This window comes from Pseudophryne corroboree, chromosome 10, assembly GCF_028390025.1.
Source record: "Pseudophryne corroboree isolate aPseCor3 chromosome 10, aPseCor3.hap2, whole genome shotgun sequence".
Taxonomy (NCBI): domain Eukaryota; kingdom Metazoa; phylum Chordata; class Amphibia; order Anura; family Myobatrachidae; genus Pseudophryne; species Pseudophryne corroboree.
In genome coordinates this window covers 137,980,058-138,007,153 of record NC_086453.1, presented here as the reverse complement: position 1 = coordinate 138,007,153, position 27,096 = coordinate 137,980,058, and the positions used below count along the sequence as shown (strand labels likewise).

The window sequence follows — 27,096 nt, the reverse complement described above, 5'->3', positions numbered from 1 at the left end:
CATTTAACCCCTGCCAGTTTTTCCTTAAAAAAGCGGGAGAAAGGCCGCCGAGAAGGGGGCGGAGCCTATCTCCTCAGCACACAAGCGCCATTTTCCCTCACAGCTCCGTTGGAGGGAAGCTCCCTGACTCTCCCCTGCAGTCCTGCACTACAGAAACAGGGTAAAACAAGAGAGGGGGGGCACTAAATTTGGCAGATTAATAATACAGCAGCTATATAAGGGAAAAACACTTATATAAGGTTATCCCTGTATATATATATAGCGCTCTGGTGTGTGCTGGCAAACTCTCCCTCTGTCTCCCCAAAGGGCTAGTGGGGTCCTGTCCTCTATCAGAGCATTCCCTGTGTGTATGCTGTGTGTCGGTACGTTGTGTCGACATGTATGAGGAGGAAAATGGTATGGAGGCGGAGCAATTGCCTGTAATAGTGATGTCACCCCCTAGGGAGTCGACACCTGACTGGATGGTCGTATGGAAGGAATTACGTGATAGCGTCAGCACTTTACAAAAGACTGTTGACGACATGAGACAGCCGGAAAAACAGTTAATACCTGTCCAGGCGTCTCAAACACCGTCAGGGGCTCTAAAGCGCCCGTTACCTCAGATGGTCGACACAGACCCAGACACGGACACTGACTCCAGTGTCGACGGTGAGGAAACAAACGTATTTTCCAGTAGGGCCACACGTTACATGATCACGGCAATGAAGGAGGTTTTGTACATTTCTGATACTACAAGTACCACAAAAAAAGGGTATTATGTGGGGTGTGAAAAAACTACCCGTAGTTTTTCCTGAATCAGATGAATTAAATGAGGTGTGTGATGAAGCGTGGGTTTCCCCCGATAAAAAACTGCTAATTTCTAAAAAATTATTGGCATTATACCCTTTCCCGCCAGAGGTTAGGGCGCGTTGGGAAACACCCCCTAGGGTAGATAAGGCGCTCACACGCTTATCAAAACAAGTGGCGTTACCGTCTCCGGATACGGCCGCCCTCAAGGAGCCAGCTGATAGAAAGCTGGAAAATATCCTAAAAAGTATATACACACATACTGGTGTTATACTGAGACCAGCAATCGCCTCAGCCTGGATGTGCAGTGCTGGGGTGGCTTGGTCGGATTCCCTGACTGAAAATATTGATACCCTGGACAGGGACAGTATATTATTGACTATAGAGCATTTAAAGGATGCATTTCTATATATGCGAGATGCACAGAGGGATATTTGCACTCTGGCATCAAGAGTAAGTGCGCTGTCCATTTCTGCCAGAAGAGGGTTATGGACGCGACAGTGGTCAGGTGATGCGGATTCCAAACGGCATATGGAAGTATTGCCGGATAAAGGGGAGGAGTTATTTGGGGTCGGTCTATCGGACCTGGTGGCCACGGCAACGGCTGGGAAATCCACCTTTTTACCCCAGGTCACCTCTCAGCAGAAAAAGACACCGTCTTTTCAGGCTCAATCCTTTCGTCCCCATAAGGGCAAGCGGGCAAAAGGCCACTCATATCTGCCCCGGGGCAGAGGAAGGGGAAAAAGACTGCAGCAGGCAGCCTCTTCCCAGGAACAGAAGCCCTCCCCCGCTTCTGCCAAGTCCTCAGCATGACGCTGGGGCCTTACAAGTGGACTCAGGTACGGTGGGGGGTCGTCTCAAGAATTTCAGCGCGCAGTGGGCTCACTCGCAAGTGGACCCCTGGATCCTGCAGGTAGTATCTCAGGGGTACAAATTGGAATTCGAGACGTCTCCCCCTCGCCGGTTCCTGAAGTCTGCTTTACCAACGTCTCCCTCCGACAGGGAGGCGGTATTGGAAGCCATTCACAAGCTGTATTCCCAGCAGGTGATAATCAAGGTACCCCTCCTACAACAGGGAAAGGGGTATTATTCCACGCTGTTTGTGGTACCGAAGCCGGACGGCTCGGTGAGACCTATTTTAAATCTGAAATCCTTGAACACTTACAAATTCAAGATGGAGTCACTCAGAGCAGTGATAGCGAACCTGGAAGAAGGGGACTATATGGTGTCTCTGGACATCAAGGATGCTTACCTCCATGTCCCAATTTGCCCTTCTCACCAAGGGTACCTCAGGTTTGTGGTACAGAACTGTCACTATCAGTTTCAGACGCTGCCGTTTGGATTGTCCACGGCACCCCGGGTCTTTACCAAGGTAATGGCCGAAATGATGATTCTTCTTCGAAGAAAAGGCGTCTTAATTATCCCTTACTTGGACGATCTCCTGATAAGGGCAAGGTCCAGGGAACAGTTAGAGGTCGGAGTAGCACTATCTCAAGTAGTGCTACGACAGCACGGGTGGATTCTAAATATTCCAAAATCGCAGCTGATTCCGACGACGCGTCTGCTGTTCCTAGGGATGATTCTGGACACAGTCCAGAAAAAGGTGTTTCTCCCGGAGGAGAAAGCCAGGGAGTTATCCGAGCTAGTCAGGAACCTCCTAAAACCAGGCCAAGTGTCAGTGCATCAATGCACAAGGGTCCTGGGAAAAATGGTGGCTTCTTACGAAGCGATTCCATTCGGCAGATTCCACGCAAGAACTTTTCAGTGGGATCTGCTGGACAAATGGTCCGGATCGCATCTTCAGATGCATCAGCGGATAACCCTGTCTCCAAGGACAAGGGTGTCTCTCCTGTGGTGGTTGCAGAGTGCTCATCTTCTAGAGGGCCGCAGATTCGGCATTCAGGACTGGGTCCTGGTGACCACGGATGCCAGCCTGAGAGGCTGGGGAGCAGTCACACAGGGAAGAAATTTCCAGGGCTTGTGGTCAACCCTGGAGACATCACTTCACATAAATATCCTGGAGCTAAGAGCCATCTACAATGCTCTGAGCCTAGCAAGACCTTCTGCTTCAAGGTCAGCCGGTGCTGATCCAGTCGGACAACATCACGGCAGTCGCCCACGTAAACAGACAGGGCGGCACAAGAAGCAGGAGGGCAATGACAGAAGTTGCAAGGATTCTTCGCTGGGCAGAAAATCATGTGATAGCACTGTCAGCAGTGTTAATTCCGGGTGTGGACAACTGGGAAGCAGACTTCCTCAGCAGACACGACCTCCACCCGGGGGAGTGGGGACTTCACCCAGAAGTCTTCCACATGATTGTGAACCGTTGGGAAAAACCAAAGGTGGACATGATGGCGTCCCGCCTCAACAAAAAACTAGACAGATATTGCGCCAGGTCAAGGGACACTCAGGCAATAGCTGTGGACGCTCTGGTAACACCATGGGTGTACCAGTCAGTGTATGTGTTCCCTCCTCTGCCTCTCATACCCAAGGTACTGAGGATCATAAGAAGGAGAGGAGTAAGGACTATACTCGTGGCTCCGGATTGGCCAAGAAGGACTTGGTACCCGGAACTTCAAGAGATGCTCACAGAGGACCCGTGGCCTCTACCTCTAAGAAAGGACCTGCTCCAGCAGGGACCCTGTCTCTTCCAAGACTTACCGCGGCTGCGTTTGACGGCATGGCGGTTGAACGCCGGATCCTGAAGGAAAAAGGCATTCCGGATGAAGTCATCCCTACCCTGATCAAAGCCAGGAAGGATGTAACCGTACAACATTATCACCGTATTTGGCGTAAATATGTTGCGTGGTGCGAGGCCAGGAAGGCCCCTACAGAGGAATTTCAACTGGGTCGTTTCCTGCATTTCCTACAAACAGGACTGTCTATGGGCCTAAAATTAGGGTCCATTAAGGTTCAGATTTCGGCCCTGTCGATTTTCTTCCAAAAAGAACTGGCTTCAGTTCCTGAAGTACAGACGTTTGTCAAGGGGGTACTGCATATACAACCTCCTTTTGTGCCTCCAGTGGCACCTTGGGATCTAAATGTAGTTTTGGGATTCCTAAAATCACATTGGTTTGAACCACTTTCCACTGTGGACTTAAAATATCTCACATGGAAGGTGGTAATGCTGTTAGCCCTGGCTTCAGCCAGGCGTGTCTCAGAATTAGCGGCTTTATTAAAAGCCCCTACCTAATTTTTCATACGGACAGGGCAGAATTGAGGACTCGTCCTCAATTTCTCCCTAAGGTGGTTTCAGCATTTCACTTGAACCAGCCTATTGTGGTCCCTGCGACTACTAGGGACTTGGAGGACTCCAAGTTGCTGGACGTAGTCAGGGCCCTGAAAATATATGTTTCCAGGACGGCTGGAGTCAGAAAATCTGACTCGCTATTTATCCTGTATGCACCCAACAAGCTGGGTGCTCCTGCTTCTAAGCAGACTATTGCTCGCTGGATTTGTAGTACAATTCAGCTTGCACATTCTGTGGCAGGCCTGCCACAGCCAAAATCTGTAAATGCCCATTCCACAAGGAAGGTGGGCTCATCTTGGGCGGCTGCCCGAGGGGTCTCGGCTTTACAACTTTGCCGAGCAGCTACTTGGTCAGGGGCAAACACGTTTGCTAAATTCTACAAATTTGATACCCTGGCTGAGGAGGACCTGGAGTTCTCTCATTCGGTGCTGCAGAGTCATCCGCACTCTCCCGCCCGTTTGGGAGCTTTGGTATAATCCCCATGGTCCTTACGGAGTCCCCAGCATCCACTTAGGACGTTAGAGAAAATAAGAATTTACTTACCGATAATTCTATTTCTCATAGTCCGTAGTGGATGCTGGGCGCCCATCCCAAGTGCGGATTGTCTGCAATACTTGTACATAGTTATTGTTACAAAAATCGGGTTATTATTGTTGTGAGCCATCTTTTCAGAGGCTCCTCTGTTATCATGCTGTTAACTGGGTTCAGATCACAGGTTGTACGGTGTGATTGGTGTGGCTGGTATGAGTCTTACCCGGGATTCAATATCCTTCCTTATTGTGTACGCTCGTCCGGGCACAGTATCCTAACTGAGGCTTGGAGGAGGGTCATAGGGGGAGGAGCCAGTGCACACCAGGTAGTCCTAAAGCTTTTACTTTTGTGCCCAGTCTCCTGCGGAGCCGCTATTCCCCATGGTCCTTACGGAGTCCCCAGCATCCACTACGGACTATGAGAAATAGAATTTTCTCTATCGTCCTAGTGGATGCTGGGGTTCCTGAAAGGACCATGGGGAATAGCGGCTCCGCAGGAGACAGGGCACAAAAAGTAAAGCTTTTCCAGATCAGGTGGTGTGCACTGGCTCCTCCCCCTATGACCCTCCTCCAGACTCCAGTTAGATTTTTGTGCCCGGCCGAGAAGGGTGCAATCTAGGTGGCTCTCCTAAAGAGCTGCTTAGAAAAAGTTTAGCTTAGGTTTTTTATTTTACAGTGAGTCCTGCTGGCAACAGGATCACTGCAACGAGGGACTGAGGGGAGAAGAAGTGAACTCACCTGCGTGCAGGATGGATTGGCTTCTTGGCTACTGGACATCAGCTCCAGAGGGACGATCACAGGTACAGCCTGGATGGTCACCGGAGCCGCGCCGCCGGCCCCCTTGCAGATGCTGAAGTCAGAAGAGGTCCAAAATCGGCGGCTGAAGACTCCTGCAGTCTTCTAAAGGTAGCGCACAGCACTGCAGCTGTGCGCCATTTTCCTCTCAGCACACTTCACACGCAGTCACTGAGGGTGCAGGGCGCTGGGGGGGGGCGCCCTGGGAGGCAAATGTAACCTATATAAAGGCTAAAAATACCTCACATATAGCCCCCAGAGGCTATATGGAGATATTTAACCCCTGCCTGGATTCACTAAATAGCGGGAGACGAGCCCGCCGGAAAAGGGGCGGGGCCTATCTCCTCAGCACACGGCGCCATTTCCTCTCACAGCTCCGCTGGTCAGGACGGCTCCCAGGTCTCTCCCCTGCACTGCACTACAGAAACAGGGTAAAACAGAGAGGGGGGGCAAATTTATGGCGATATTTTGATATATATAAAGCAGCTATAAGGGAGCACTTATTATAAGGCTATCCCTGTTATATATAGCGCTTTTGGTGTGTGCTGGCAAACTCTCCCTCTGTCTCCCCAAAGGGCTAGTGGGTCCTGTCTTCGTTAGGAGCATTCCCTGTGTGTCTGCTGTGTGTCGGTACGTGTGTGTCGACATGTATGAGGACGATATTGGTGTGGAGGCGGAGCAATTGCCAAATATGAGGATGTCACCCCCTAGGGAGTCGACACCAGAATGGATGCCTTTATTTATGGAACTACGGGATAGTGTCAACACGCTAAAGCAGTCGTTTGACGACATGAGACGGCCGGACAATCAATTAGTGCCTGTCCAGGCGACTCAAACACCGTCAGGGGCTGTGAAACGCCCTTTGCCTCAGTCGGTCGACACAGACCCAGACACAGGCACTGACTCCAGTGGTGACGGTGACGAATCAACCGTATTTTCCAGTAGGGCCACACGTTATATGATTTTGGCAATGAAGGAGGCGTTACATTTAGCGGATACTACAGGTACCACTAAACAGGGTATTATGTGGGGTGTGAAAAAACTACCTATAGTTTTTCCTGAATCAGAAGAATTAAATGACGTGTGTAATGAAGCGTGGGTTGCCCCTGATAAAAAGCTGATAATTTCAAAGAAATTATTGGCATTATACCCTTTCCCGCCAGAGGTTAGGGAGCGCTGGGAAACACCTCCTAGGGTGGACAAGGCGCTAACACGCTTATCTAAACAAGTGGCGTTACCCTCTCCTGAGACGGCCGCACTTAAAGATCCATCAGATAGGAGGATGGAAAATATCCAAAAAAGTATATACACACATGCAGGTGTTATACTACGACCAGCTATAGCGACTGCCTGGATGTGCAGTGCTGGGGTAGTTTGGTCAGAGTCCCTGATTGAAAATATTGATACCCTGGACAGGGACAATATTTTACTGTCGTTAGAACAAATAAAGGATGCATTTCTTTATATGCGTGATGCACAGAGGGATATCTGCACACTGGCATCACGGGTAAGTGCTATGTCCATTTCGGCCAGAAGAGCTTTATGGACGCGACAGTGGACAGGCGATGCGGATTCAAAACGACATATGGAAGTTTTGCCGTATAAAGGGGAGGAGTTATTTGGAGTCGGTCTATCAGATTTGGTGGCCACGGCTACAGCCGGGAAATCCACCTTTCTACCTCAAGTCACTCCCCAACAGAAAAAGGCAACGACTTTTCAACCGCAGCCCTTTCGTTCCTTTAAAAATAAGAGAGCAAAGGGCTATTCATATCTGCCACGAGGCAGAGGTCGAGGGAAGAGACAGCAACAGGCAGCTCCTTCCCAGGAACAGAAGCCTTCCCCGGCTTCTACAAAAGCCTCAGCATGACGCTGGGGCTTCTCAAGCGGACTCGGGGACGGTGGGTGGTCGTCTCAAAAATTACAGCGCGCAGTGGGCTCACTCGCAGGTAGATCCCTGGATCCTGCAGATAATATCTCAGGGGTACAGGTTGGAATTAGAGACAGATCCACCTCGCCGTTTCCTGAAGTCTGCTTTACCAACGTCCCCCTCCGAAAGGGAGACGGTTTTGGAAGCCATTCACAAGCTGTACTCTCAGCAGGTGATAGTCAAGGTACCTCTTCTACAACAAGGGAAGGGGTATTATTCCACTCTTTTTGTGGTACCGAAGCCGGATGGCTCGGTAAGACCTATTCTAAATCTGAAGTCCTTGAACCTGTACATAAAGAAGTTCAAGTTCAAGATGGAGTCACTCAGAGCAGTGATAGCGAACCTGGAAGAGGGGGACTTTATGGTATCCTTGGACATCAAGGATGCGTATCTCCACGTTCCAATTTACCCCTCACACCAGGGGTACCTCAGGTTCGTTGTACAAAACTGTCACTATCAGTTTCAGACGCTGCCGTTCGGATTGTCCACGGCACCTCGGGTCTTTACAAAGGTAATGGCCGAGATGATGATTCTTCTTCGAAGAAAAGGCATATTAATTATCCCATACTTGGACGATCTCCTAATAAGGGCAAGGTCCAGAGAACAGCTAGAGATGGGATTAGCACTGTCGCAAGAAGTGCTAAAACAGCACGGGTGGATTCTGAATATTCCAAAATCCCAGTTAATGCCGACAACTCGTCTGCTGTTCCTAGGGATGATTCTGGACACGGTTCAGAAAAAGGTTTTTCTCCCGGAGGAAAAAGCCAAGGAGTTATCCGAGCTTGTCAGGAACCTCCTAAAACCAGGAAAGGTGTCTGTACATCAATGCACAAGAGTCCTGGGAAAAATGGTGGCTTCTTACGAAGCAATTCCATTCGGCAGATTCCACGCAAGAATTTTCCAAAGGGATCTGTTGGACAAATGGTCAGGGTCGCATCTTCAGATGCACCTGCGGATAACCCTGTCTCCAAGGACAAGGGTGTCTCTTCTGTGGTGGTTGCAGAGTGCTCATCTATTGGAGGGCCGCAGATTCGGCATACAGGATTGGATCCTGGTGACCACGGACGCCAGCCTGAGAGGCTGGGGAGCAGTCACACAAGGAAGAAACTTCCAGGGAGTATGGACGAGCCTGGAAACGTCTCTTCACATAAACATTCTGGAACTAAGAGCAATATACAATGCTCTAAGCCAGGCAGAACCTCTGCTTCAGGGAAAACCGGTGTTGATCCAGTCGGACAACATCACGGCAGTCGCCCATGTGAACAGACAGGGCGGCACAAGAAGCAGGAGTGCAATGGCAGAAGCTGCAAGGATTCTTCGCTGGGCAGAGAATCATGTGATAGCACTGTCAGCAGTGTTCATCCCGGGAGTGGACAACTGGGAAGCAGACTTCCTCAGCAGACACGATCTTCACCCGGGAGAGTGGGGACTTCATCCAGAAGTCTTCCACTCGCTGGTAACCCGTTGGGAAAGACCAATGGTGGACATGATGGCGTCTCGCCTCAACAAAAAACTGGACAGGTATTGCGCCAGGTCAAGAGATCCGCAGGCAATAGCTGTGGACGCGCTGGTAACGCCTTGGGTGTACCAGTCGGTGTATGTGTTTCCTCCTCTGCCTCTCATACCAAAAGTATTGAGAATTATACGGCAAAGAGGCGTAAGGACGATACTAGTGGTTCCGGATTGGCCAAGAAGGACTTGGTACCCGGAACTTCAAGAGATGATCACGGAAGATCCGTGGCCTCTACCTCTAAGGAGGGACTTGCTTCAGCAGGGTCCCTGTCTGTTTCAAGACTTACCGCGGCTGCGTTTGACGGCATGGCGGTTGAACGCCGGATCCTAAAGGAAAAAGGCATGCCGGAAGAAGTCATTCCTACTTTGATTAAAGCAAGGAAGGAAGTAACCGTGCAACATTATCACCGAATTTGGCGAAAATATGTTGCGTGGTGCGAAGATCGGAGTGCTCCGACGGAGGAATTTCAACTGGGTCGATTCCTACATTTCCTGCAATCAGGATTGTCTATGGGTCTCAAATTGGGATCTATTAAGGTTCAAATTTCGGCCCTGTCGATTTTCTTTCAAAAAGAATTGGCTTCAGTCCCTGAAGTCCAGACCTTTGTTAAGGGAGTGCTACATATACAGCCTCCTGTGGTGCCTCCAGTGGCACCGTGGGATCTCAATGTGGTTTTGGACTTTCTAAAACCTCATTGGTTTGAACCACTAAAGAAGGTGGATTTGAAATATCTCACATGGAAAGTGACCGTGCTTCTAGCCCTGGCTTCGGCCAGGAGAGTGTCAGAACTGGCAGCTTTATCTTACAAAAGCCCATATCTGATTTTCCATTCGGACAGGGCAGAACTGCGGACTCGTCCGCATTTTCTCCCTAAGGTGGTGTCAGCATTTCATCTGAACCAGCCTATTGTAGTGCCTGCGGCTACAAGTGACTTGGAGGACTCCAAGTTACTGGACGTTGTCAGAGCATTAAAAATATATATTGCAAGGACAGCTGGAGTCAGAAAATCTGACTCGTTGTTTATATTGTATGCACCCAACAAGATGGGTGCTCCTGCGTCTAAGCAGACGATTGCTCGTTGGATCTGTAGCACAATCCAACTTGCACATTCTGTGGCAGGCCTGCCACAGCCTAAATCTGTAAAGGCCCACTCCACAAGGAAGGTGGGCTCATCTTGGGCGGCTGCCCGAGGGGTCTCGGCATTACAACTTTGCCGAGCAGCTACGTGGTCAGGGGAGAACACGTTTGTAAAATTTTACAAATTTGATACTCTGGCTAAGGAGGACCTGGAGTTCTCTCATTCGGTGCTGCAGAGTCATCCGCACTCTCCCGCCCGTTTGGGAGCTTTGGTATAATCCCCATGGTCCTTTCAGGAACCCCAGCATCCACTAGGACGATAGAGAAAATAAGATTTTACTTACCGATAAATCTATTTCTCGGAGTCCGTAGTGGATGCTGGGCGCCCATCCCAAGTGCGGATTATCTGCAATAATTGTACATAGTTATTGTTAACTAATTCGGGTTATTGTTGAAGGAAGCCATCTTTCAGAGGCTCCGCTGTTATCATACTGTTAACTGGGTTTAGATCACAAGTTGTACGGTGTGATTGGTGTGGCTGGTATGAGTCTTACCCGGGATTCAAAATCCTCCCTTATTGTGTACGCTCGTCCGGGCACAGTACCTAACTGGAGTCTGGAGGAGGGTCATAGGGGGAGGAGCCAGTGCACACCACCTGATCTGGAAAAGCTTTACTTTTTGTGCCCTGTCTCCTGCGGAGCCGCTATTCCCCATGGTCCTTTCAGGAACCCCAGCATCCACTACGGACTCCGAGAAATAGATTTATCGGTAAGTAAAATCTTATTATCGGTAAGTAAATTCTTATTTTATTAATATTTAAAAATGAATAATTAATATAAAAAAAAAGGAAAAAAAAATATACAATAAAACACCTGCCAACAAATGTGTTTCATCCCCTGAAACCCAACATCAATTGAGATCGCAACTTCATTTTTTATGGCTACGGTGATAATGATTTAAGTACCATCCGTTGAGGAGTCAGTATGCAAGGAGCCAGTGAGAATCATCTATATTAATGCTGCTGATAGTTATCTTCTTCACTGTGTATCATTGCACCAGCACCTGCAGGATATACACTTCCAGAAAGATGAATGTTGTCTAATTACTGTAAGTCGCAATTCTGTGAACATGTCTGCACTTTGCCAACAACTGCCCTCTTCTCCATGGATAAGGAGATGTACATCAATGATACGTAAACTCTATAATATACAGACATATGCATACACAATTTTAATGTGGAGTAAAGAAATGTTCAACTCACGCAAATAAATACTGTACAATATCCATCCTATAATAAGCTCCACTATGTGTATGTGGCAGGTGCCGTTTATGATGTACTGTATGTCTGTGTCCTGTTTCAGCGTATTCTGTTATTAATTTGATAATATCCTATGCTGTGTTTGTCCAACATCAATCCTTGTTTTGCAGGGAGCATTGCCCTTTGATGATGATAACTTGCGCCAGCTGCTAGAGAAGGTGAAACGCGGTGTATTTCACATGCCGCATTTTATTCCTCCGGACTGTCAGAACCTGCTACGAGGCATGATCGAGGTGGAACCAGAGAAACGCCTCAGTGTTAGTAATTTATTCTACTCTAACATATATGTAATATTAATGTCAGACATATAGTTTTTCTGAAGAGTGTAGATGACAAATAGGTAACTCTTCTCTCTTTAGCTGGTTACTACAACTTCTAGCATTCTGGGAGGAGTAGTACTAACAGTTGCAGCAAAGCCACAGGTTGCCTTAACAATGCTTTGAGGGAGATTTATCAAAGCTTGGAGAGAGATAAAGTGGGGCTTGATAAAATACCAACCAATCAACTTCTAACTGCTATGGTACAGGCTGTATTTGAAAAATGACACCTAGGAGCTGATTAGTTGGTACTTTATCTCTCTCCAACCTTTTGATACATTTCCTCTGGGGGAGGGGGGGGGGGGGGGCGCTATATACTAAGCCCATGGAGCTTAGTATATAGGCCCCAAAGCTTTGGAGAGTCGTAAAGTGAAGAAAGATAATGTACCAGCCAATCAGCTTTTGTTATTTTTTAAACATAGCCTGTAACATGGCAGTTAGGACCTGGTTGGTTGTTACTTTATCTCTCTCCACTTTATCACTCATCAGTGCTTAGTACATCTCCCCGGAAACTGGAGAGTGATAAAGAGGACAGAGATAAAGTACCAGCCAATCAGCTCCTAACTGCCATGTTACAGGCTGGTTTTGAAAAATGACAGGAGCTGGTGGGTTGGTACTTTAACTCCATTCTCCTTATCTCTCTCCAAGGCATAGAACCCTTCTTATATATACAGTATACTCTGCCACCTTCATTCTGCATCATATAATTCATTGTATTATTATCACTGCATACCATGTTATGTTAGAAGCATCTATTGTTTAATGCTCTTTATTGGCAGGAAAGAACCTCAATTTCTTACTTTTTGTCTTACAGCTAGAACAGATCCAGAAACATTCATGGTATTTGTAAGTAAAATACTATAATAGATTTAGTAAAGTACATCAGAATTGTTAACCCCTAGCTGTGTAGTTTAAAACATATAACTGTATGCCTAAATAGAAGAATGGGGATCATTCCGAGTTGATCGTAGCTGTGCTAAATTTAGCACAGCTACGATCAGGCACACTGACATGCGGGGGGACGCCCAGCACAGAGCTAGTCCGCCCCGCATGTCAGTGCCGGCCCCCTACCCTGCAGAAATGCAAAAACATCGCCGTGCAGCGATGCTTTTGCATTTCAGGAGTAACTCCCGGCCAGTGCATCTCCTGCGGCTGGCCGGGAGAACCTCCTCGCTGCCCGGGTCTCAGCGGCTGCATGTGACGTCACGCAGCCGCCGTGGCCTGCCCCCCCAACGGTATGGCCACACCTGCGTTGTCCGGACCGCGCTCCCTAAACGACGGCTTAACGCCACCGTCCAACCCCCTCCCGCCAAGCGACCGCCTCTGCCTGTCAATCAGGCAGAGTCGATCGCTACAATACAATGGCCTTCGGCCGTCCAGCATGCGCCGGCGCATGCACAGATCCGACCCGATCGCTGCGCTGCGATAAACTGCAGTGAGCGATCGGGTCAGAATGACCCCCAATATTAGTGATAGTGCTATAAATGGTACAGGGGTGCACTTGACACTTTGCAGGCAAATCACAATATTAAAGGAACATAACGCAGGGTTAACCTGAACTAAAACTCCACTGTTTATTATTGTTAGTTAATATGCAAAAAGCCTCATATTGCAAAATGTATTATTATTAGCGGGACTGTCTCGCTGAAATAGCGGGACTGTCCCGCTGAAATCGGGACAGTTGGGAGATATGGTGACCTGAGTAAGATATTACAACTGGTAACTCTGCACATTAATGTCTAGGTACTGTATATTACTAAAATGAATTGAGATACTATAGAATGTAACTAATTCAAGTTCATGTGGAAATTGGTTTTCTATGGGTTATTCAGAGTTGTTAGCAAACCCAAAAAATGCACCAATGGGCAAAACCATGCTACACTGCAAGTGGGGTGGATGTAACAGGTGCAGAGAGAGTTAGATTTGGGTGCGGTGTGTTCAAACTGAATATAAATTGCAGTGTAAAAATAAAGCAGCCAGTATTTGCTCTGCACAGAAACAAGGGCCCTCATTCCGAGTTGTTCGCTCGGTATTTTTCATCGCATCGCAGTGAAAATCCGCTTAGTACGCATGCGCAATGTTCGCACTGCGACTGCGCCAAGTAACTTTACTATGAAGAAAGTAATTTTACTCACGGCTTTTTCTTCGCTCCGGCGATCGTAATGTGATTGACAGGAAATGGGTGTTACTGGGCGGAAACACGGCATTTCAGGGGCGTGTGGCTGAAAACGCTACCGTTTCCGGAAAAAACGCAGGAGTGGCCGGGGAAACGGTGGGAGTGCCTGGGCGAACGCTGGGTGTGTTTGTGACGTCAACCAGGAACGACAAGCACTGAAATGATCGCACAGGCAGAGTAAGTCTGGAGCTACTCAGAAACTGCTAAGTAGTTAGTAATCGCAATATTGCGAATACATCGGTCGCAATTTTAAGAAGCTAAGATTCACTCCCAGTAGGCGGCGGCTTAGCGTGTGTAACTCTGCTAAATTCGCCTTGCGACCGATCAACTCGGAATGAGGGCCAATATAACCCACCCAACTCTAACTTTCTCTGCATCTCTGCACATGTTACATCTGCCCCCCCTGCAGTGCACATGGTTTTGCCCATTAGTGTGCTTTTTTGGTTTGCTAACAACTCTGAATTACCCCATTAGGAGTCATCTTCAGTAGATGGGCAGAAATTGGTGTAGTCTCCTACTATTAATTTAAGCTTAGAGGAAAGTTGCATTGAATGTGGGGGATTCAGGTCAAACATTTTGTATCCTGCTGAAATCCTGACCTGTTTCTGTAGCTGCGAAAGAGCTCATGACATTTTGAAAAAGTAATCTCTGATTGTATGGGACCTGTACCCCTCATCATTCGGAATGGTCTTTATGGTCATACCTCAATACCAGTGGCTGATTATATTAGTGTTGCATGGGATGCTAGTTTGGGCAGTTACCTTCCCCATTCTAAAGGGGGGTACACACGTAGCGATGTGTGCTTCAATTCTAAGTGATCTGACTAGATTGCTTGGAAATGAAGCACACATCTCGCAGTGTGTATGCCCCATAGCGATAGCAATGCGTGGCGCCACACGTTGCTATCGCTGACTCTAGATTGGCATGCATGCAGGCCAAATCTAGTTAGATTGCTTACTTCACATTGAGCAATGAGCGTCCCCTCGTCCGTCCCCCTCGCTCAGCACACATATCGCTGTGTGCTGAGCGGGGGGAGAGATGTGTGCTGAGCTTTCTGTGCTGGATCGCTCAGCATACATCTCTGTACACATCCCCTTAAGTCAGATGTAAAGTAAAACCTTTGTAGGGTTAAAGGAGCCTATTTACAAAATACATTTGTGGGATATTTTCTTGCTTAAACGTCTGTCCTGCCGTTATCAAAGTCAGTGCACTAAGGTGGTCATTCGGAGTTGATCGCTAGCTGCATTCGTTCGCTGTGCAGCGATGAGGCAAAAAAAATGGCACTTCTGCGCATGCGTATGTGGCGCAATGCGCGCGTGTGACGTAGTATTACAACGAGCTATGTCGTTTCACACAGGGTCTAGCAAAGCTTTTCAGTCGCACTGGTTGCCGCAGAGTGATTGACGTGGGCATTTCTGGGTGTCAACTGACCGTTTTCAGGGAGTGTTTGAAAAAACGCAGGCGTGCCAGGAAAAACGCAGGCGTGGCTGGGCGAACACAGGGCGTGTTTGTGACGTCAAAACAGGAACTGAACAGTCTGAAGTGATTGCAAGCGCTGAGTAGGTATTGAGCTACTCTAAAACTGCACAAAAAACTTTGTAGCCACTCTGCGATCCTTTCGTTCGCTCTTCTGCTAAGCTAAAATACACTTCCAGTGGGAGGCGGCATAGCGTTTGCACGGCTGCTAGCGAGCAAGCAACTCGGAATGACCACCTAAACCCAAACCTGTTTCTGTGGTATGACATTATCACCGTTCACCTCAACAAGTTGGTGATGAATTTCAGCTGCTACTGTGCCCTTTAGACTCAGAAATCACACTACACACCTCAATGTTTGACTATTTTTCTGCCAGGTGAGTGGTTAGCCATAGCCGCCACCCCCTGAGGGTTAGCTGTAGCCGCCACCCCGAATGGTTAGTCATAGCCGCCACCCCAGGAAGGTTAGGGGACAGGTAGAATACTTACCCCGTCAGGTGATGGGATCGTCAGTGTCAGGATGCTGATGTCAGTCATGTGACCTCCAGCATCCCGACCACCGGTGTAACATACCCAACCCTTACCAGGGTGCTCGTCATTACACGGTGACATGTAGGCATAATGGATCATTCACTCCACCTTGTGCCTCTTCTGACGAAAACATGTTCTGCTGGCTACTGAAATCAGCTGAGATAAACTCTGCAAAGATGCATGATACAATTTTTATTATTATTAATTAATAAAAATTAGTGATGAGCGGGTTCGGATCCTCGGGATCCGAACCCGCCCGAACTTCACCTTTTTTTTCACCGGTCCGAGCGACTCGGATCCTCCCGCCTTGCTCGGTTAACCCGAGCGCACCCGAACGTCATCATCCCGCTGTCGGATTCTCGTGAGATTCGGATTCTATATAAGGAGCCGCGCGTCGCCGCCATTTTCACACGTGCATTGAGATTGATAGGGAGAGGACGTGGCTGGCGTCCTCTCCGTTATAGTAGAAGAAAAGAGTAAAGAGACTGAGTGACTTATAATTGTGGGGAGGATTGGGGACGGGGAGCAGCTGTTGGAGTACAGTGCAGGGTTTTGATTATACCACCAGTGAGTTTAATCCTTTGTTTCTCTGCCTGAAAAAAACGCTCCACCATATCTGTGCTCACTCAGTGTGCTGCACTGCTGCATGATATATCTGTGCTGAGTGCACTGCTCAGTGCTCACACTGCCTAATTGTGGGGACTGGGGAGCAGTTATAGCAGGAGTACAGTGCACAGTTTTGCTGACAGTGACCACCAGTCCAGTATACGTTTGTCTGCCTGAAAAACACTCCTGTGGTGGCTTTTTTTTTCTTCATACTAGTTTAGCAGTCTGCTGACAGTGTCCACCAGGTCCGTTATTATTATACAGTATATTTATTATATCTATTAGCAGTACGGTAGGCCACGGCTGTACCTACCTCTGTGTCGTCAGTGCACTCGTCGTCCATAAGTAATATAATACTATACTATCCATCCATCTACATTGTATACCTGTGGTGGCTTTTTTTTTCTTCATACTAGTTTAGCAGTCTGCTGACAGTGTCCACCAGGTCCGTTATTATTATACAGTATATTATATATATATATAAAGCAGTACGGTAGGCCACGGCTGTACCTACCTCTGTGTCGTCAGTGCACTCGTCGTCCATAAGTAATATAATATTATACTATCCATCCATCTACATTGTATACCTGTGGTGGCTTTTTTTTTCTTCATACTAGTTTAGCAGTCTGCTAACGGTGTCCACCAGGTCCGTTATTATTATACAGTATATTTATTATATCTATTAGCAGTACGGTAGGCCACGGCTGTACCTACCTCTATGTCGTCAGTGCACTCGTCGTCCATAAGTAATATAATACTATACTATCCATCCATCTACATTGTATACCTGTGGTGGCTTTTTTTTCCTTCATACTAGTTTAGCAGTCTGCTGACAGTGTCCACCAGGTCCGTTATTATTATACAGTATATTATATATATATATATATAGCAGTACGGTAGGCCACGGCTGTACCTACCTCTGTGTCGTCAGTGCACTCGTCGTCCATAAGTAATATAATACTATACTATCCATCCATCTACATTGTATACCTGTGGTGGCTTTTTTTTTCTTCATACTAGTTTAGCAGTCTGCTGACAGTGTCCACCAGGTCCGTTATTATTATACAGTATATTTATTATATCTATAAGCAGTACGGTAGGCCACGGCTGTACCTACCTCTGTGTCGTCAGTGCACTCGTCGTCCATAAGTAATATAATACTATACTATCCATCCATCTACATTGTACACCTGTGGTGGCTTTTTTTTTCTTCATACTAGTTTAGCAGTCTGCTGACAGTGTCCACCAGGTCCGTTATTATATTATACAGTATATTATATATATATAGCAGTACGGTAGGCCACGGCTGTACCTACCTCTGTGTCGTCAGTCGTCCTCCATAAGTAATATAATACTATACTATCCATCCATCTACATTGTATACCTGTGGTGGCTTTTAGTTGTGCGCATTAAAATATGGAGAACAAAAATGTGGAGGTTAAAAAAATAGGGAAAGATCAAGATCCACTTCCACCTCATGCTGAAGCTGCTGCCACTAGTCATGGCCGAGACGATGAAATACCATCAACGTCGTCTGCCAAGGCCGATGCCCAATGTCATAGTACAGAGCATGTAAAATCCAAAACACAAAAGATCAGTAAAATGACCCAAAAATCAAAATTAAAAGCGTCTGAGGAGAAGCGTAAACTTGCCAATATGCCATTTACGACACAGAGTATAGCAAGGAACGACTGAGGCCCTGGCCTATGTTCATGGCTAGTGGTTCAGCTTCACATGAGGATGGAAGCACTCATCCTCTCGCTAGAAAAAAGAAAAGACTTAAGCTGGCAAAAGCACAGCAAAGAACTGTGCGTTCTTCGAAATCACAAATCCCAAAGGAGAGTCCAATTGTGTCGGTTGCGATGCCTGACCTTCCCAACACTGGACGGGAAGAGCTTGCGCCTTCCACCATTTGCACGCCCCCTGCAAGTGCTGGAAGGAGCACCCGCAGTCCAGTTCCTGATAGTCAAATTGAAGATGTCAGTGTTGAAGTACACCAGGATGAGGATATGGGTGTTACTGGCGCTGGGGAGGAAATTGACAAGGAGGATTCTGATGGTGAGGTGGTTTGTTTAAGTCAGGCACCCGGGGAGACACCTGTTGTCCGTGGGAGGAATATGGCCATTGACATGCCTGGTCAAAATACAAAAAAAAATCAGCTCTTCAGTGTGGAATTATTTCAACAGAAATGCGGACAACTGGTGTCAAGCCGTGTGTTGCCTTTGTCAAGCTGTAATAAGTAGGGGTAAGGACGTTAACCACCTCGGAACATCCTCCCTTATACGTCACCTGCAGCGCATTCATAATAAGTCAGTGACAAGTTCAAAAACTTTGGGCGACAGCGGAAGCAGTCCACTGACCAGTAAATCCCTTCCTCTTGTAACCAAGCTCGCGCAAACCACACCACCAACTCCCTCAGTGTCAATTTCCTCCTTACCCAGGAAAGCCAATAGTCCTGCAGGCCATGTCACTGGCAAGTCTGACGAGTCCTCTCCTGCCTGGGATTCCTCCGATGCATCCTTGAGTGTAACGCCTACTGCTGCTGGCGCTGCTGTTGTTGCTGCTGGGAGTCGATCGTCATCCCAGAGGGGAAGTCGGAAGACCACTTGTACTACTTCCAGTAAGCAATTGACTGTCCAACAGTCCTTTGCGAGGAAGATGAAATATCACAGCAGTCATCCTGTTGCAAAGCGGATAACTCAGGCCTTGACAACTATGTTGGTGTTAGACGTGCGTCCAGTATCCGCCGTTAGTTCACGGGGAACTAGACAATTGCTTGAGGTAGTGTGCCCCCGTTACCAAATACCATCTAGGTTCCACTTCTCTAGGCAGGCGATACCGAGAATGTACACGGACGTCAGAAAAAGACTCACCAGTGTCCTAAAAAATGCAGTTGTACCCAATGTCCACTTAACCACGGACATGTGGACAAGTGGAGCAGGGCAGACTCAGGACTACATGACTGTGACAGCCCACTGGGTAGATGTATTGCCTCCCGCTGCAAGAACAGCAGCGGCGGCACCAGTAGCAGCATCTCGCAAACGCCAACTCGTTCCTAGGCAGGCTACGCTTTGTATCACCGCTTTCCAGAATACGCACACAGCTGAAAACCTCTTACGGCAACTGAGGAAGATCATCGCAGAATGGCTTACCCCAATTGGACTCTCCTGGGGATTTGTGGCATCGGACAACGCCAGCAATATTGTGCGTGCATTACATCTGGGCAAATTCCAGCACGTCCCATGTTTTGCACATACCTTGAATTTGGTGGTGCAGAATTATTTAAAAAACGACAGGGGCGTGCAAGAGATGCTGTCGGTGGCCAGAAGAATTGCGGGCCACTTTCGGCGTACAGGCACCGCGTACAGAAGACTGGAGCACCACCAAAAACACCTGAACCTGCCCTGCCATCATCTGAAGCAAGAGGTGGTAACGAGGTGGAATTCAACCCTCTATATGCTTCAGAGGATGGAGGAGCAGCAAAAGGCCATTCAAGCCTATACATCTGCCCACGATATAGGCAAAGGAGGTGGAATGCACCTGTCTCAAGCGCAGTGGAGAATGATTTCAACGTTGTGCAAGGTTCTGCAACCTTTTGAACTTGCCACACGTGAAGTCAGTTCAGACACTGCCAGCCTGAGTCAGGTCATTCCCCTCATCAGGCTTTTGCAGAAGAAGCTGGAGGCATTGAAGGCGGAGCTAAAACAGAGCGATTCCGCTAGGCATGTGGGACTTGTGGATGGAGCCCTTCATTCGCTTAACCAGGATTCACGTGTGGTCAATCTGTTGAAATCAGAGCACTACATTTTGGCCACCGTGCTCGATCCTAGATTTAAAACCTACCTTGGATCTCTCTTTACGGCAGACACAAGTCTGCGGAGGTTCAAAGACCTGCTGGTGAGAAAATTGTCAAGTCAAGCGGAACGCGACCCGTCAACATCTCCTCCTTCACATTCTCCCGCAACTGGGGGTGCAAGGAAAAGGCTACGAATTCCGAGCCCACCCGCTGGCGGTGATGCAGGGCAGTCTGGAGCGACTGCTGATGCTGACATCTGGTCCGGACTGAAGGACCTGCCAACGATTACTGACATGTCGTCTACTGTCACTGCATATGATTCTCTCACCATTGAAAGAATGGTGGAGGATTATATGAGTGACCGCATCCAAGTAGGCACGTCAGACAGTCCGTACGTATACTGGCAGGAAAAAGAGGCAATTTGGAGGCCCTTGCAGAAACTGGCTTTATTCTACCTAAGTTGCCCTCCCTCCAGTGTGTACTCCGAAAGAGTGTTTAGTGCCGCCGCTCACCTTGTCAGCAATCGGCGTACGAGGTTACTTCCAGAAAATGTGGAGAAGATGATGTTCATTAAAATGAGTTATAATCAATTCCTTCATGGAGACATTCACCAGCAGCAATTGCCTCCAGAAAGTACACGGGGACCTGAGATGGTGGATTCCAGTGGGGACGAATTAATAATCTGTGAGGAGGGGGATGTACACAGTAAAGGGGTGATGAATTGGACGATGATGATGAGGTGGACATCTTGCCTCCGTAGAGCCAGTTTGTGCAAGGAGAGATTGATTGCTTCTTTTTTGGTGGGGGCCCAAACCAACCAGTCATTTCAGTCACAGTCGTGTGGCAGACCCTGTCGCTGAAAAGATGGGTTCGTTAAAGTGTGCATGTCCTGTTTTTACAACATAAGGGTGGGTGGGAGGGCCCAAGGACAATTCCATCTTGCACCTCTTTTTTCTTTCATTTTTCTTTGCGTCATGTGCTGTTTGGGGAGTATTTTTTTTGAAGGGCCACCCTGCGTGACACTGCAGTGCCACTCCTAGATGGGCCAGGTGTTTGCGTCGGCCACTAGGGTCGCTTAGCTTAGTCACACAGCTACCTCATTGCGCCTCTTTTTTTCTTTGCGTCATGTGCTGTTTGGGGAGTATTTTTTTGAATGGCCATCCTGCGTGACACTGCAGTGCCACTCCTAGATGGGCCAGGTGTTTGTGTCGGCCACTAGGGTCGCTTAGCTTAGTCACACAGCTACCTCATTGCGCCTCTTTTTTTCTTTGCGTCATGTGCTGTTTGGGGAGTATTTTTTTGAAGGGCCACCCTGCGTGACACTGCAGTGCCACTCCTAGATGGGCCAGGTGTTTGTGTCGGCCAGTAGGGTCGCTTAGCTTAGTCACACAGCTACCTCATTGCGCCTCTTTTTTTCTTTGCGTCATGTGCTGTTTGGGAAGTATTTTTTTGAAGGGCCATCCTGCGTGACACTGCAGTGCCACTCCTAGATGGGCCAGGTGTTTGTGTCGGCCACTAGGGTCGCTTAGCTTAGTCACACAGCTACCTCATTGCGCCTCTTTTTTTCTTTGATTCATGTGCTGTTTGGGGAGTATTTTTTTGAAGGGCCATCCTGTGTGACACTGCAGTGCCACTCCTAGATGGGCCAGGTGTTTGTGTCGGCCACTAGGGTCGCTTAGCTTAGTCACACAGCTACCTCATTGCGCCTCTTTTTTTCTTTGCGTCATGTGCTGTTTGGGGAGTATTTTTTTGAAGGGCCATCCTGCGTGACACTGCAGTGCCATTCCTAGATGGGCCAGGTGTTTGTGTCGGCCACTAGGGTCGCTTAGCTTAGTCACACAGCTACCTCATTGCGCCTCTTTTTTTCTTTGCGTCATGTGCTGTTTGGGGAGTATTTTTTTGAAGGGCCATCCTGCGTGACACTGCAGTGCCACTCCTAGATGGGCCAGGTGTTTGTGTCGGCCACTAGGGTCGCTTAGCTTAGCCATCCAGCGACCTCGGTGCAAATTTTAGGACTAAAAATAATATTGTGAGGTGTTCAGAATAGACTGAAAATTAGTGGAAATTATGGTTATTGAGGTTAATAATACTATGGGATCAAAATGACCCCCAAATTCTATGATTTAAGCTGTTTTTTAGGGTTTTTTGAAAAAAACACCCGAATCCAAAACACACCCGAATCCGACAAAAAAAATTCGGTGAGGTTTTGCCAAAACGCGTCCGAACCCAAAACCAAAACACAAAACCTGAAAAATTTCAGGTGCACATCACTAATAAAAATGAATCTTGGTCCCCTCTCTTACCATGTTGCTTTCAGGACATTCCGTGTGTTTGGAGGAAACAATATAATAAAGCTGATTTCTAAGCCCCCTAGGCAATCTTGTCATTACAGAATTTTTGCAGTTGTTAAACCGATTATAAAATGCCTTAAATAATGATAATTTAGAAAGTAAATACTTAATTAGGTCCATATGCATGAGTCCCCTTGGCTGTCTGACACTGGCAGTTGTGGGGACTTGGCACAATGGAAGCTCAAGAGACCATGACAAATTGTGGCCAAGCACACAGCTGTCTAACGCCATCCATGTTAACCCTTTCAGTGCTGCACAAAAACATGACCATATGACATTGCAGGGTTAGGCTAGCCAGCTTGCTAATGAGTTGATTACACTTACTGTACAGTACATTACTGAAGAGAGCAGTGAAAAGGTTCCTGTTTTTTCCTTGAATACTGTATGCACATTATCTACAAAACATATATTTACAATACATGTTAACATTTTGTCATGCAATTGCAGACCCTCCAATATGACCCGCCCCACTAGGTACAAAATGCTCTGTTTCTGGATTTCCCTCTTAATTTATGATTTCCATCACCTGTGTTGAACTAGTTAAATGATAAGAAAGCTGTTTCTTCACAGGTGATGGCAATCATAAATTAAGAGGAAAGTCCAGAAACAGAGCATTTTGTACCTAGTGGGGCGGGTCATCTTGGAGGGTATGCAATTTATCATTACGTATGTTGCTCCGTGTCATTTTAATGTTCCCAGTATAGAGGCCCTGCCCACTTCTGTCACATGACTTATCTTGCGAGTGTTCTGCAATCTGCAATGAATGCATACCAAGCAGTGAAGACAAGCACACTTTGCTATCGGGATCGCCTCCTATATGTAGCCTGTCCTCATTTTGACCAGTGTACCATGGGTCGCACTGCAACTATGCTTAAGAGGGCACCCTGTGCCCCTATGTTCCGTTCTTCCTGAAACCAGCAGATAGTCACTGCTGAACTCATATGAACCACAGCTGCCTCCTTAATGTGTTACACTTAATGCTTGTTCCGGAGTCATAGAGGCATTTAATGCTGCACTGTGCAATTACATCATTACACAGCGCGCCAGCAGAATTTACTCATACACTCAGTCCAAACACCTTTCCTCTCTGCAATGGAACCACTGTCTTGGCCTACATTGTACACTGCCTGGCTCTGCTCGCACTGTCTCATTGGCAGAACTGTCTGGAGTATAGGGAGAACTCATAGGCTGCCTGTTCTCTGCAATTTCTGTGTCTGCATTGCACGCTGCTCCCACACAGCCTAGAATGAAGAAGATAGAATTCTCTATGATAAAGAAGATTCTGATTGGACCTTACAGCTATTTCTTGGCTATATAATGGCATTCTGCTGTCTTCCCAATTATGTCCCCCTCACAAGAACTTTTTGTGTTCACCTTGCTAGCAAATACAGAATACTAAAATTGGAAGGACCCCGCTCAGCGCTGCAGTTCTTTGCATCCCCCTCTCTCCCTCTCTTGCTCTGTGTGTGTGTGTGTTATTTATATTTATAATCTCCCCTACTTTGGTAGCTGGTGGATGACGTGGGAAAAGGCAAGAAGGGGCAAATTAGAAACCATGGTTCTGATTCTGGGTTTGTATGATGCCAATGTTATTGACAATGTTGAAGGGGGATGTGAGAACTATTGTTATCATTGGCTGATGAATGGGGACAGGGAATCTTAATCATTAATGAATGGTGTTTATAAATAAAAAATGCATGGGAGTCATGTCCCCCACCCCACCCCACCTCCCAATCAATAACCAGCCCTGGTCCTTTGAGCCTGATCTGGTCATGGAAATTATGATAAAAACATAATGTGGGATTCCCATTATTTTCCGGTAAGCCGCACCCGGCTGAACCAGCCGGGGAAGGGTTAATGCCATAGCAGGGAGACACTCAGTGTGGGGTCTCCCTGTCATCACATTAACCACCCTCAAACTAGTCAGCCCAGGGTGGAATTCCTGGGAAAGTGGAGACCCCAAACAATAAAATTTGTGGGGTTCATGGTATGTAATGAATATTCTTTACAGGCAGCCTACAGGTCCCAACAAGCCTGGCCTGGCATGCCGGCACTTGGAGAAGCACAAGTGCCAGCATGCCTGGACATTTTGGGCCCGCTGGCACCTGTAGTCCACCTTTAAAGAAAATCTTAAAATAAAAACAGAACTTAATGTTACTTAATGTTAATAGTTTATTAGACAGCACCTTCGCCTCGGCATTGGCAGCCTCTAAGCTCTTTTGCATGGTCACCACTTCCCAAGGATTTTATGGCATCTTCCAAATTTTTCACCTTAGGGGTAGCAGCCTGTAAGCTATTTTGCATGGCCACCGCCTCCCCAGGGCTTCCGACTACTTCAGGAGCTCTTGCGTGCTCCACCTCCACTGTCGGACTGACAGCCGCTGCCTCAAGCCAACGGAGGGAGGGGTGGGGGCTGATGACATGATCCAATCACAGCTTACTGCGCTATTTTCGAACTGGGAAATGACACTAATGTGCCTGTAGGTCAGCAGTGAAAACTCGCCACTAATGCCCGATGCCTGCTGCCCAATTCTGCAGTAATGGCTGACAAAACTGGATCCACCATGATCCAGGCCTGCCACCATGCCCACCGCCTTCTCTGATGGTATGCTGAGCTGTGGGGACCAGAGATTGGTCACCAGCTTTGATCTCAGCAGCCTACACACCACACAGCATTTGCTGGCTGGTCGGGTCTCCTGGTTTTTAAGCATGTTTAAAAACCAGGAGACCTAAGAAACAATCAAGATTGAGTGAATGGGTTGGTCAAGGGAGGGTACACACGTCTCCAATGTCGGACCAACTGGTCGGTGGGGAGATGGATCTTATGAGGATTGGACAAGTGTGTACCCAGCTTTAGTCACACCATGCCTGCATTCTGATTGTGTTCGTATGGAAAGTCAGATGCATGTATGGAGAAGTACACTGAAAATGTATTGGGCAGTCCTGGGCAGTGACTGGGAGGTGGCTATGCAGATACACAGTGATGTTCTGTCTTATGGGTGTACTACGGGAGTGGTACCGGTGCATTGCTGAACTCTTTGTGTACATAGACGCCTAATTGCTTACATAGGAGGCCATACTCAGATGAAATCACAGGGCTGGTGCAAGTTTAGAAGATGCCACCGATGGTGCATCAAACATTAATTTAGCATCTATAGACACTGACAGTGGGCATCATGGTCCTTGCACCTTCATACGCATGGATGTACACTATGGAAGGGTTTACAGCAGCATTTGCATGAAGTCGTAGACGTGCGACTGGCAAAAGACATGGACGCAGCTGTGTCGACACAGGCCCTATTTCATACACCAGTGTGACTTTAGGCCCTAGCTCATATTTTGCATTGAAGGCCACAGTTATGTCGCCTGATTTGGTTCAATAGACATTCTGTAATAAAATAGGTGCCCTGGTGGGTCCATTGCACCTCAGTTCAGAACTAGTATAACATTTTCAGAAAACCAATTATATTATTTTCTCTCTCTTTTTGTGAAGAGAGAAAATCTGTATAATGTTATTTTAGCTTGTAAAATGGAACTATCATATTCACACAGTGGGCACTGCCATTTTGTGTGCTGACCCAGTAATCAGCCCAACCACTCACAGATTGTATAATGTCCTAGCGATGTCAAAGGTCTTTAGTGAGTAACTGAATCCACAGTGTTTTGTTGTACATTCCACTTAAAACTGTTAAAACATATACTTAATTATAATCTTTAAATCATGTTGCTGAAATTAGATTTAGCACTAAATGTATAAATAAATTATAATTTCATTAACACAAAATAATGCAGTACCCCCAGAGAAGGCAGTAAGCGGATTTCCATATTTCATAATGATTATCTTATTATGTCCATATTACCCGATGCCGGAGGTTCTCACTAGGGATTGTTTGCATTTTCATGAATAGTGCAGCATGCAATCTAGAATTTATGATAATACAGAGGAGACTAATGTTCTGGCCCACTAACATGGCGGTCCTTTGATTTTACCCACCTGGTTTTTCAGCTGACGCCTGTGTCTTACTAACAGATTGGCTGAAAAGATTGTCATATAAATGATATTACCCAGAATCCTTTAAGGCGCCCATAACTTTATTGTGATTACATAAACCTTTTCTTAAGCTAGCTTATCACTAAAATTAACACGACACAACACACTGAAATAAAGACACGGACACGGTAGCTGGAATTAAAGGTCAGACGATGTTTATTGATCGCTGACCAACTCTTTAAACTATAATTGTGATCGAATTAGAATTAATTTAGATTATAGATTTCAATTTAGCTTGGAGGATGGCAAACAGAAAGTCGCTACCCGACACCAGCACCAGTCTCCTAGATGAAAAACCACCAAACCAAGGAGGGGAGTACTCATATCCCGCCTCCTTCCCGCATAAACCGCATTGTGCTGGCCTCACCCCTCTTTTCTCTGGCAAACGTTCGGTTCCCGCAGGGGAACGTCTAAATGTCCAACCGCAAGAGAAGGACACACCTGCCGTCCTTCTAAAGAGGGAGCCCCACAATGACCACTTATGCCTGTGTGACAGCTGGTTGGTAGCGACTTCCCGCCAATCTGGCTTTCAATAGCCAACTGAAGGAAACAAAAATTGATGCAATCCGGGAGGGCGGGCATACAATGAATGGCAAG

At 47.3% G+C, this 27,096-nt stretch overlaps 1 protein-coding gene across 7 annotated transcripts in view; it reads left to right on the top strand.

Moving 5' to 3' along the window:
- The window catches only part of BRSK1 (BR serine/threonine kinase 1), a 662,917-nt gene that overhangs the window by 539,618 nt on the left and 96,203 nt on the right, over window positions 1-27,096 (top strand). For 6 of the 7 annotated variants that reach the window (XM_063942812.1, XM_063942813.1, XM_063942807.1 and 3 more), the window contains 2 exons: window positions 11,307-11,453; window positions 12,328-12,359. In XM_063942812.1, coding sequence (XP_063798882.1) covers window positions 11,307-11,453; window positions 12,328-12,359 — 179 coding nt within the window. The remainder of the gene's footprint in view (window positions 1-11,306; window positions 11,454-12,327; window positions 12,360-27,096) is intronic. The other variant, XM_063942809.1, reaches the window with a different exon arrangement.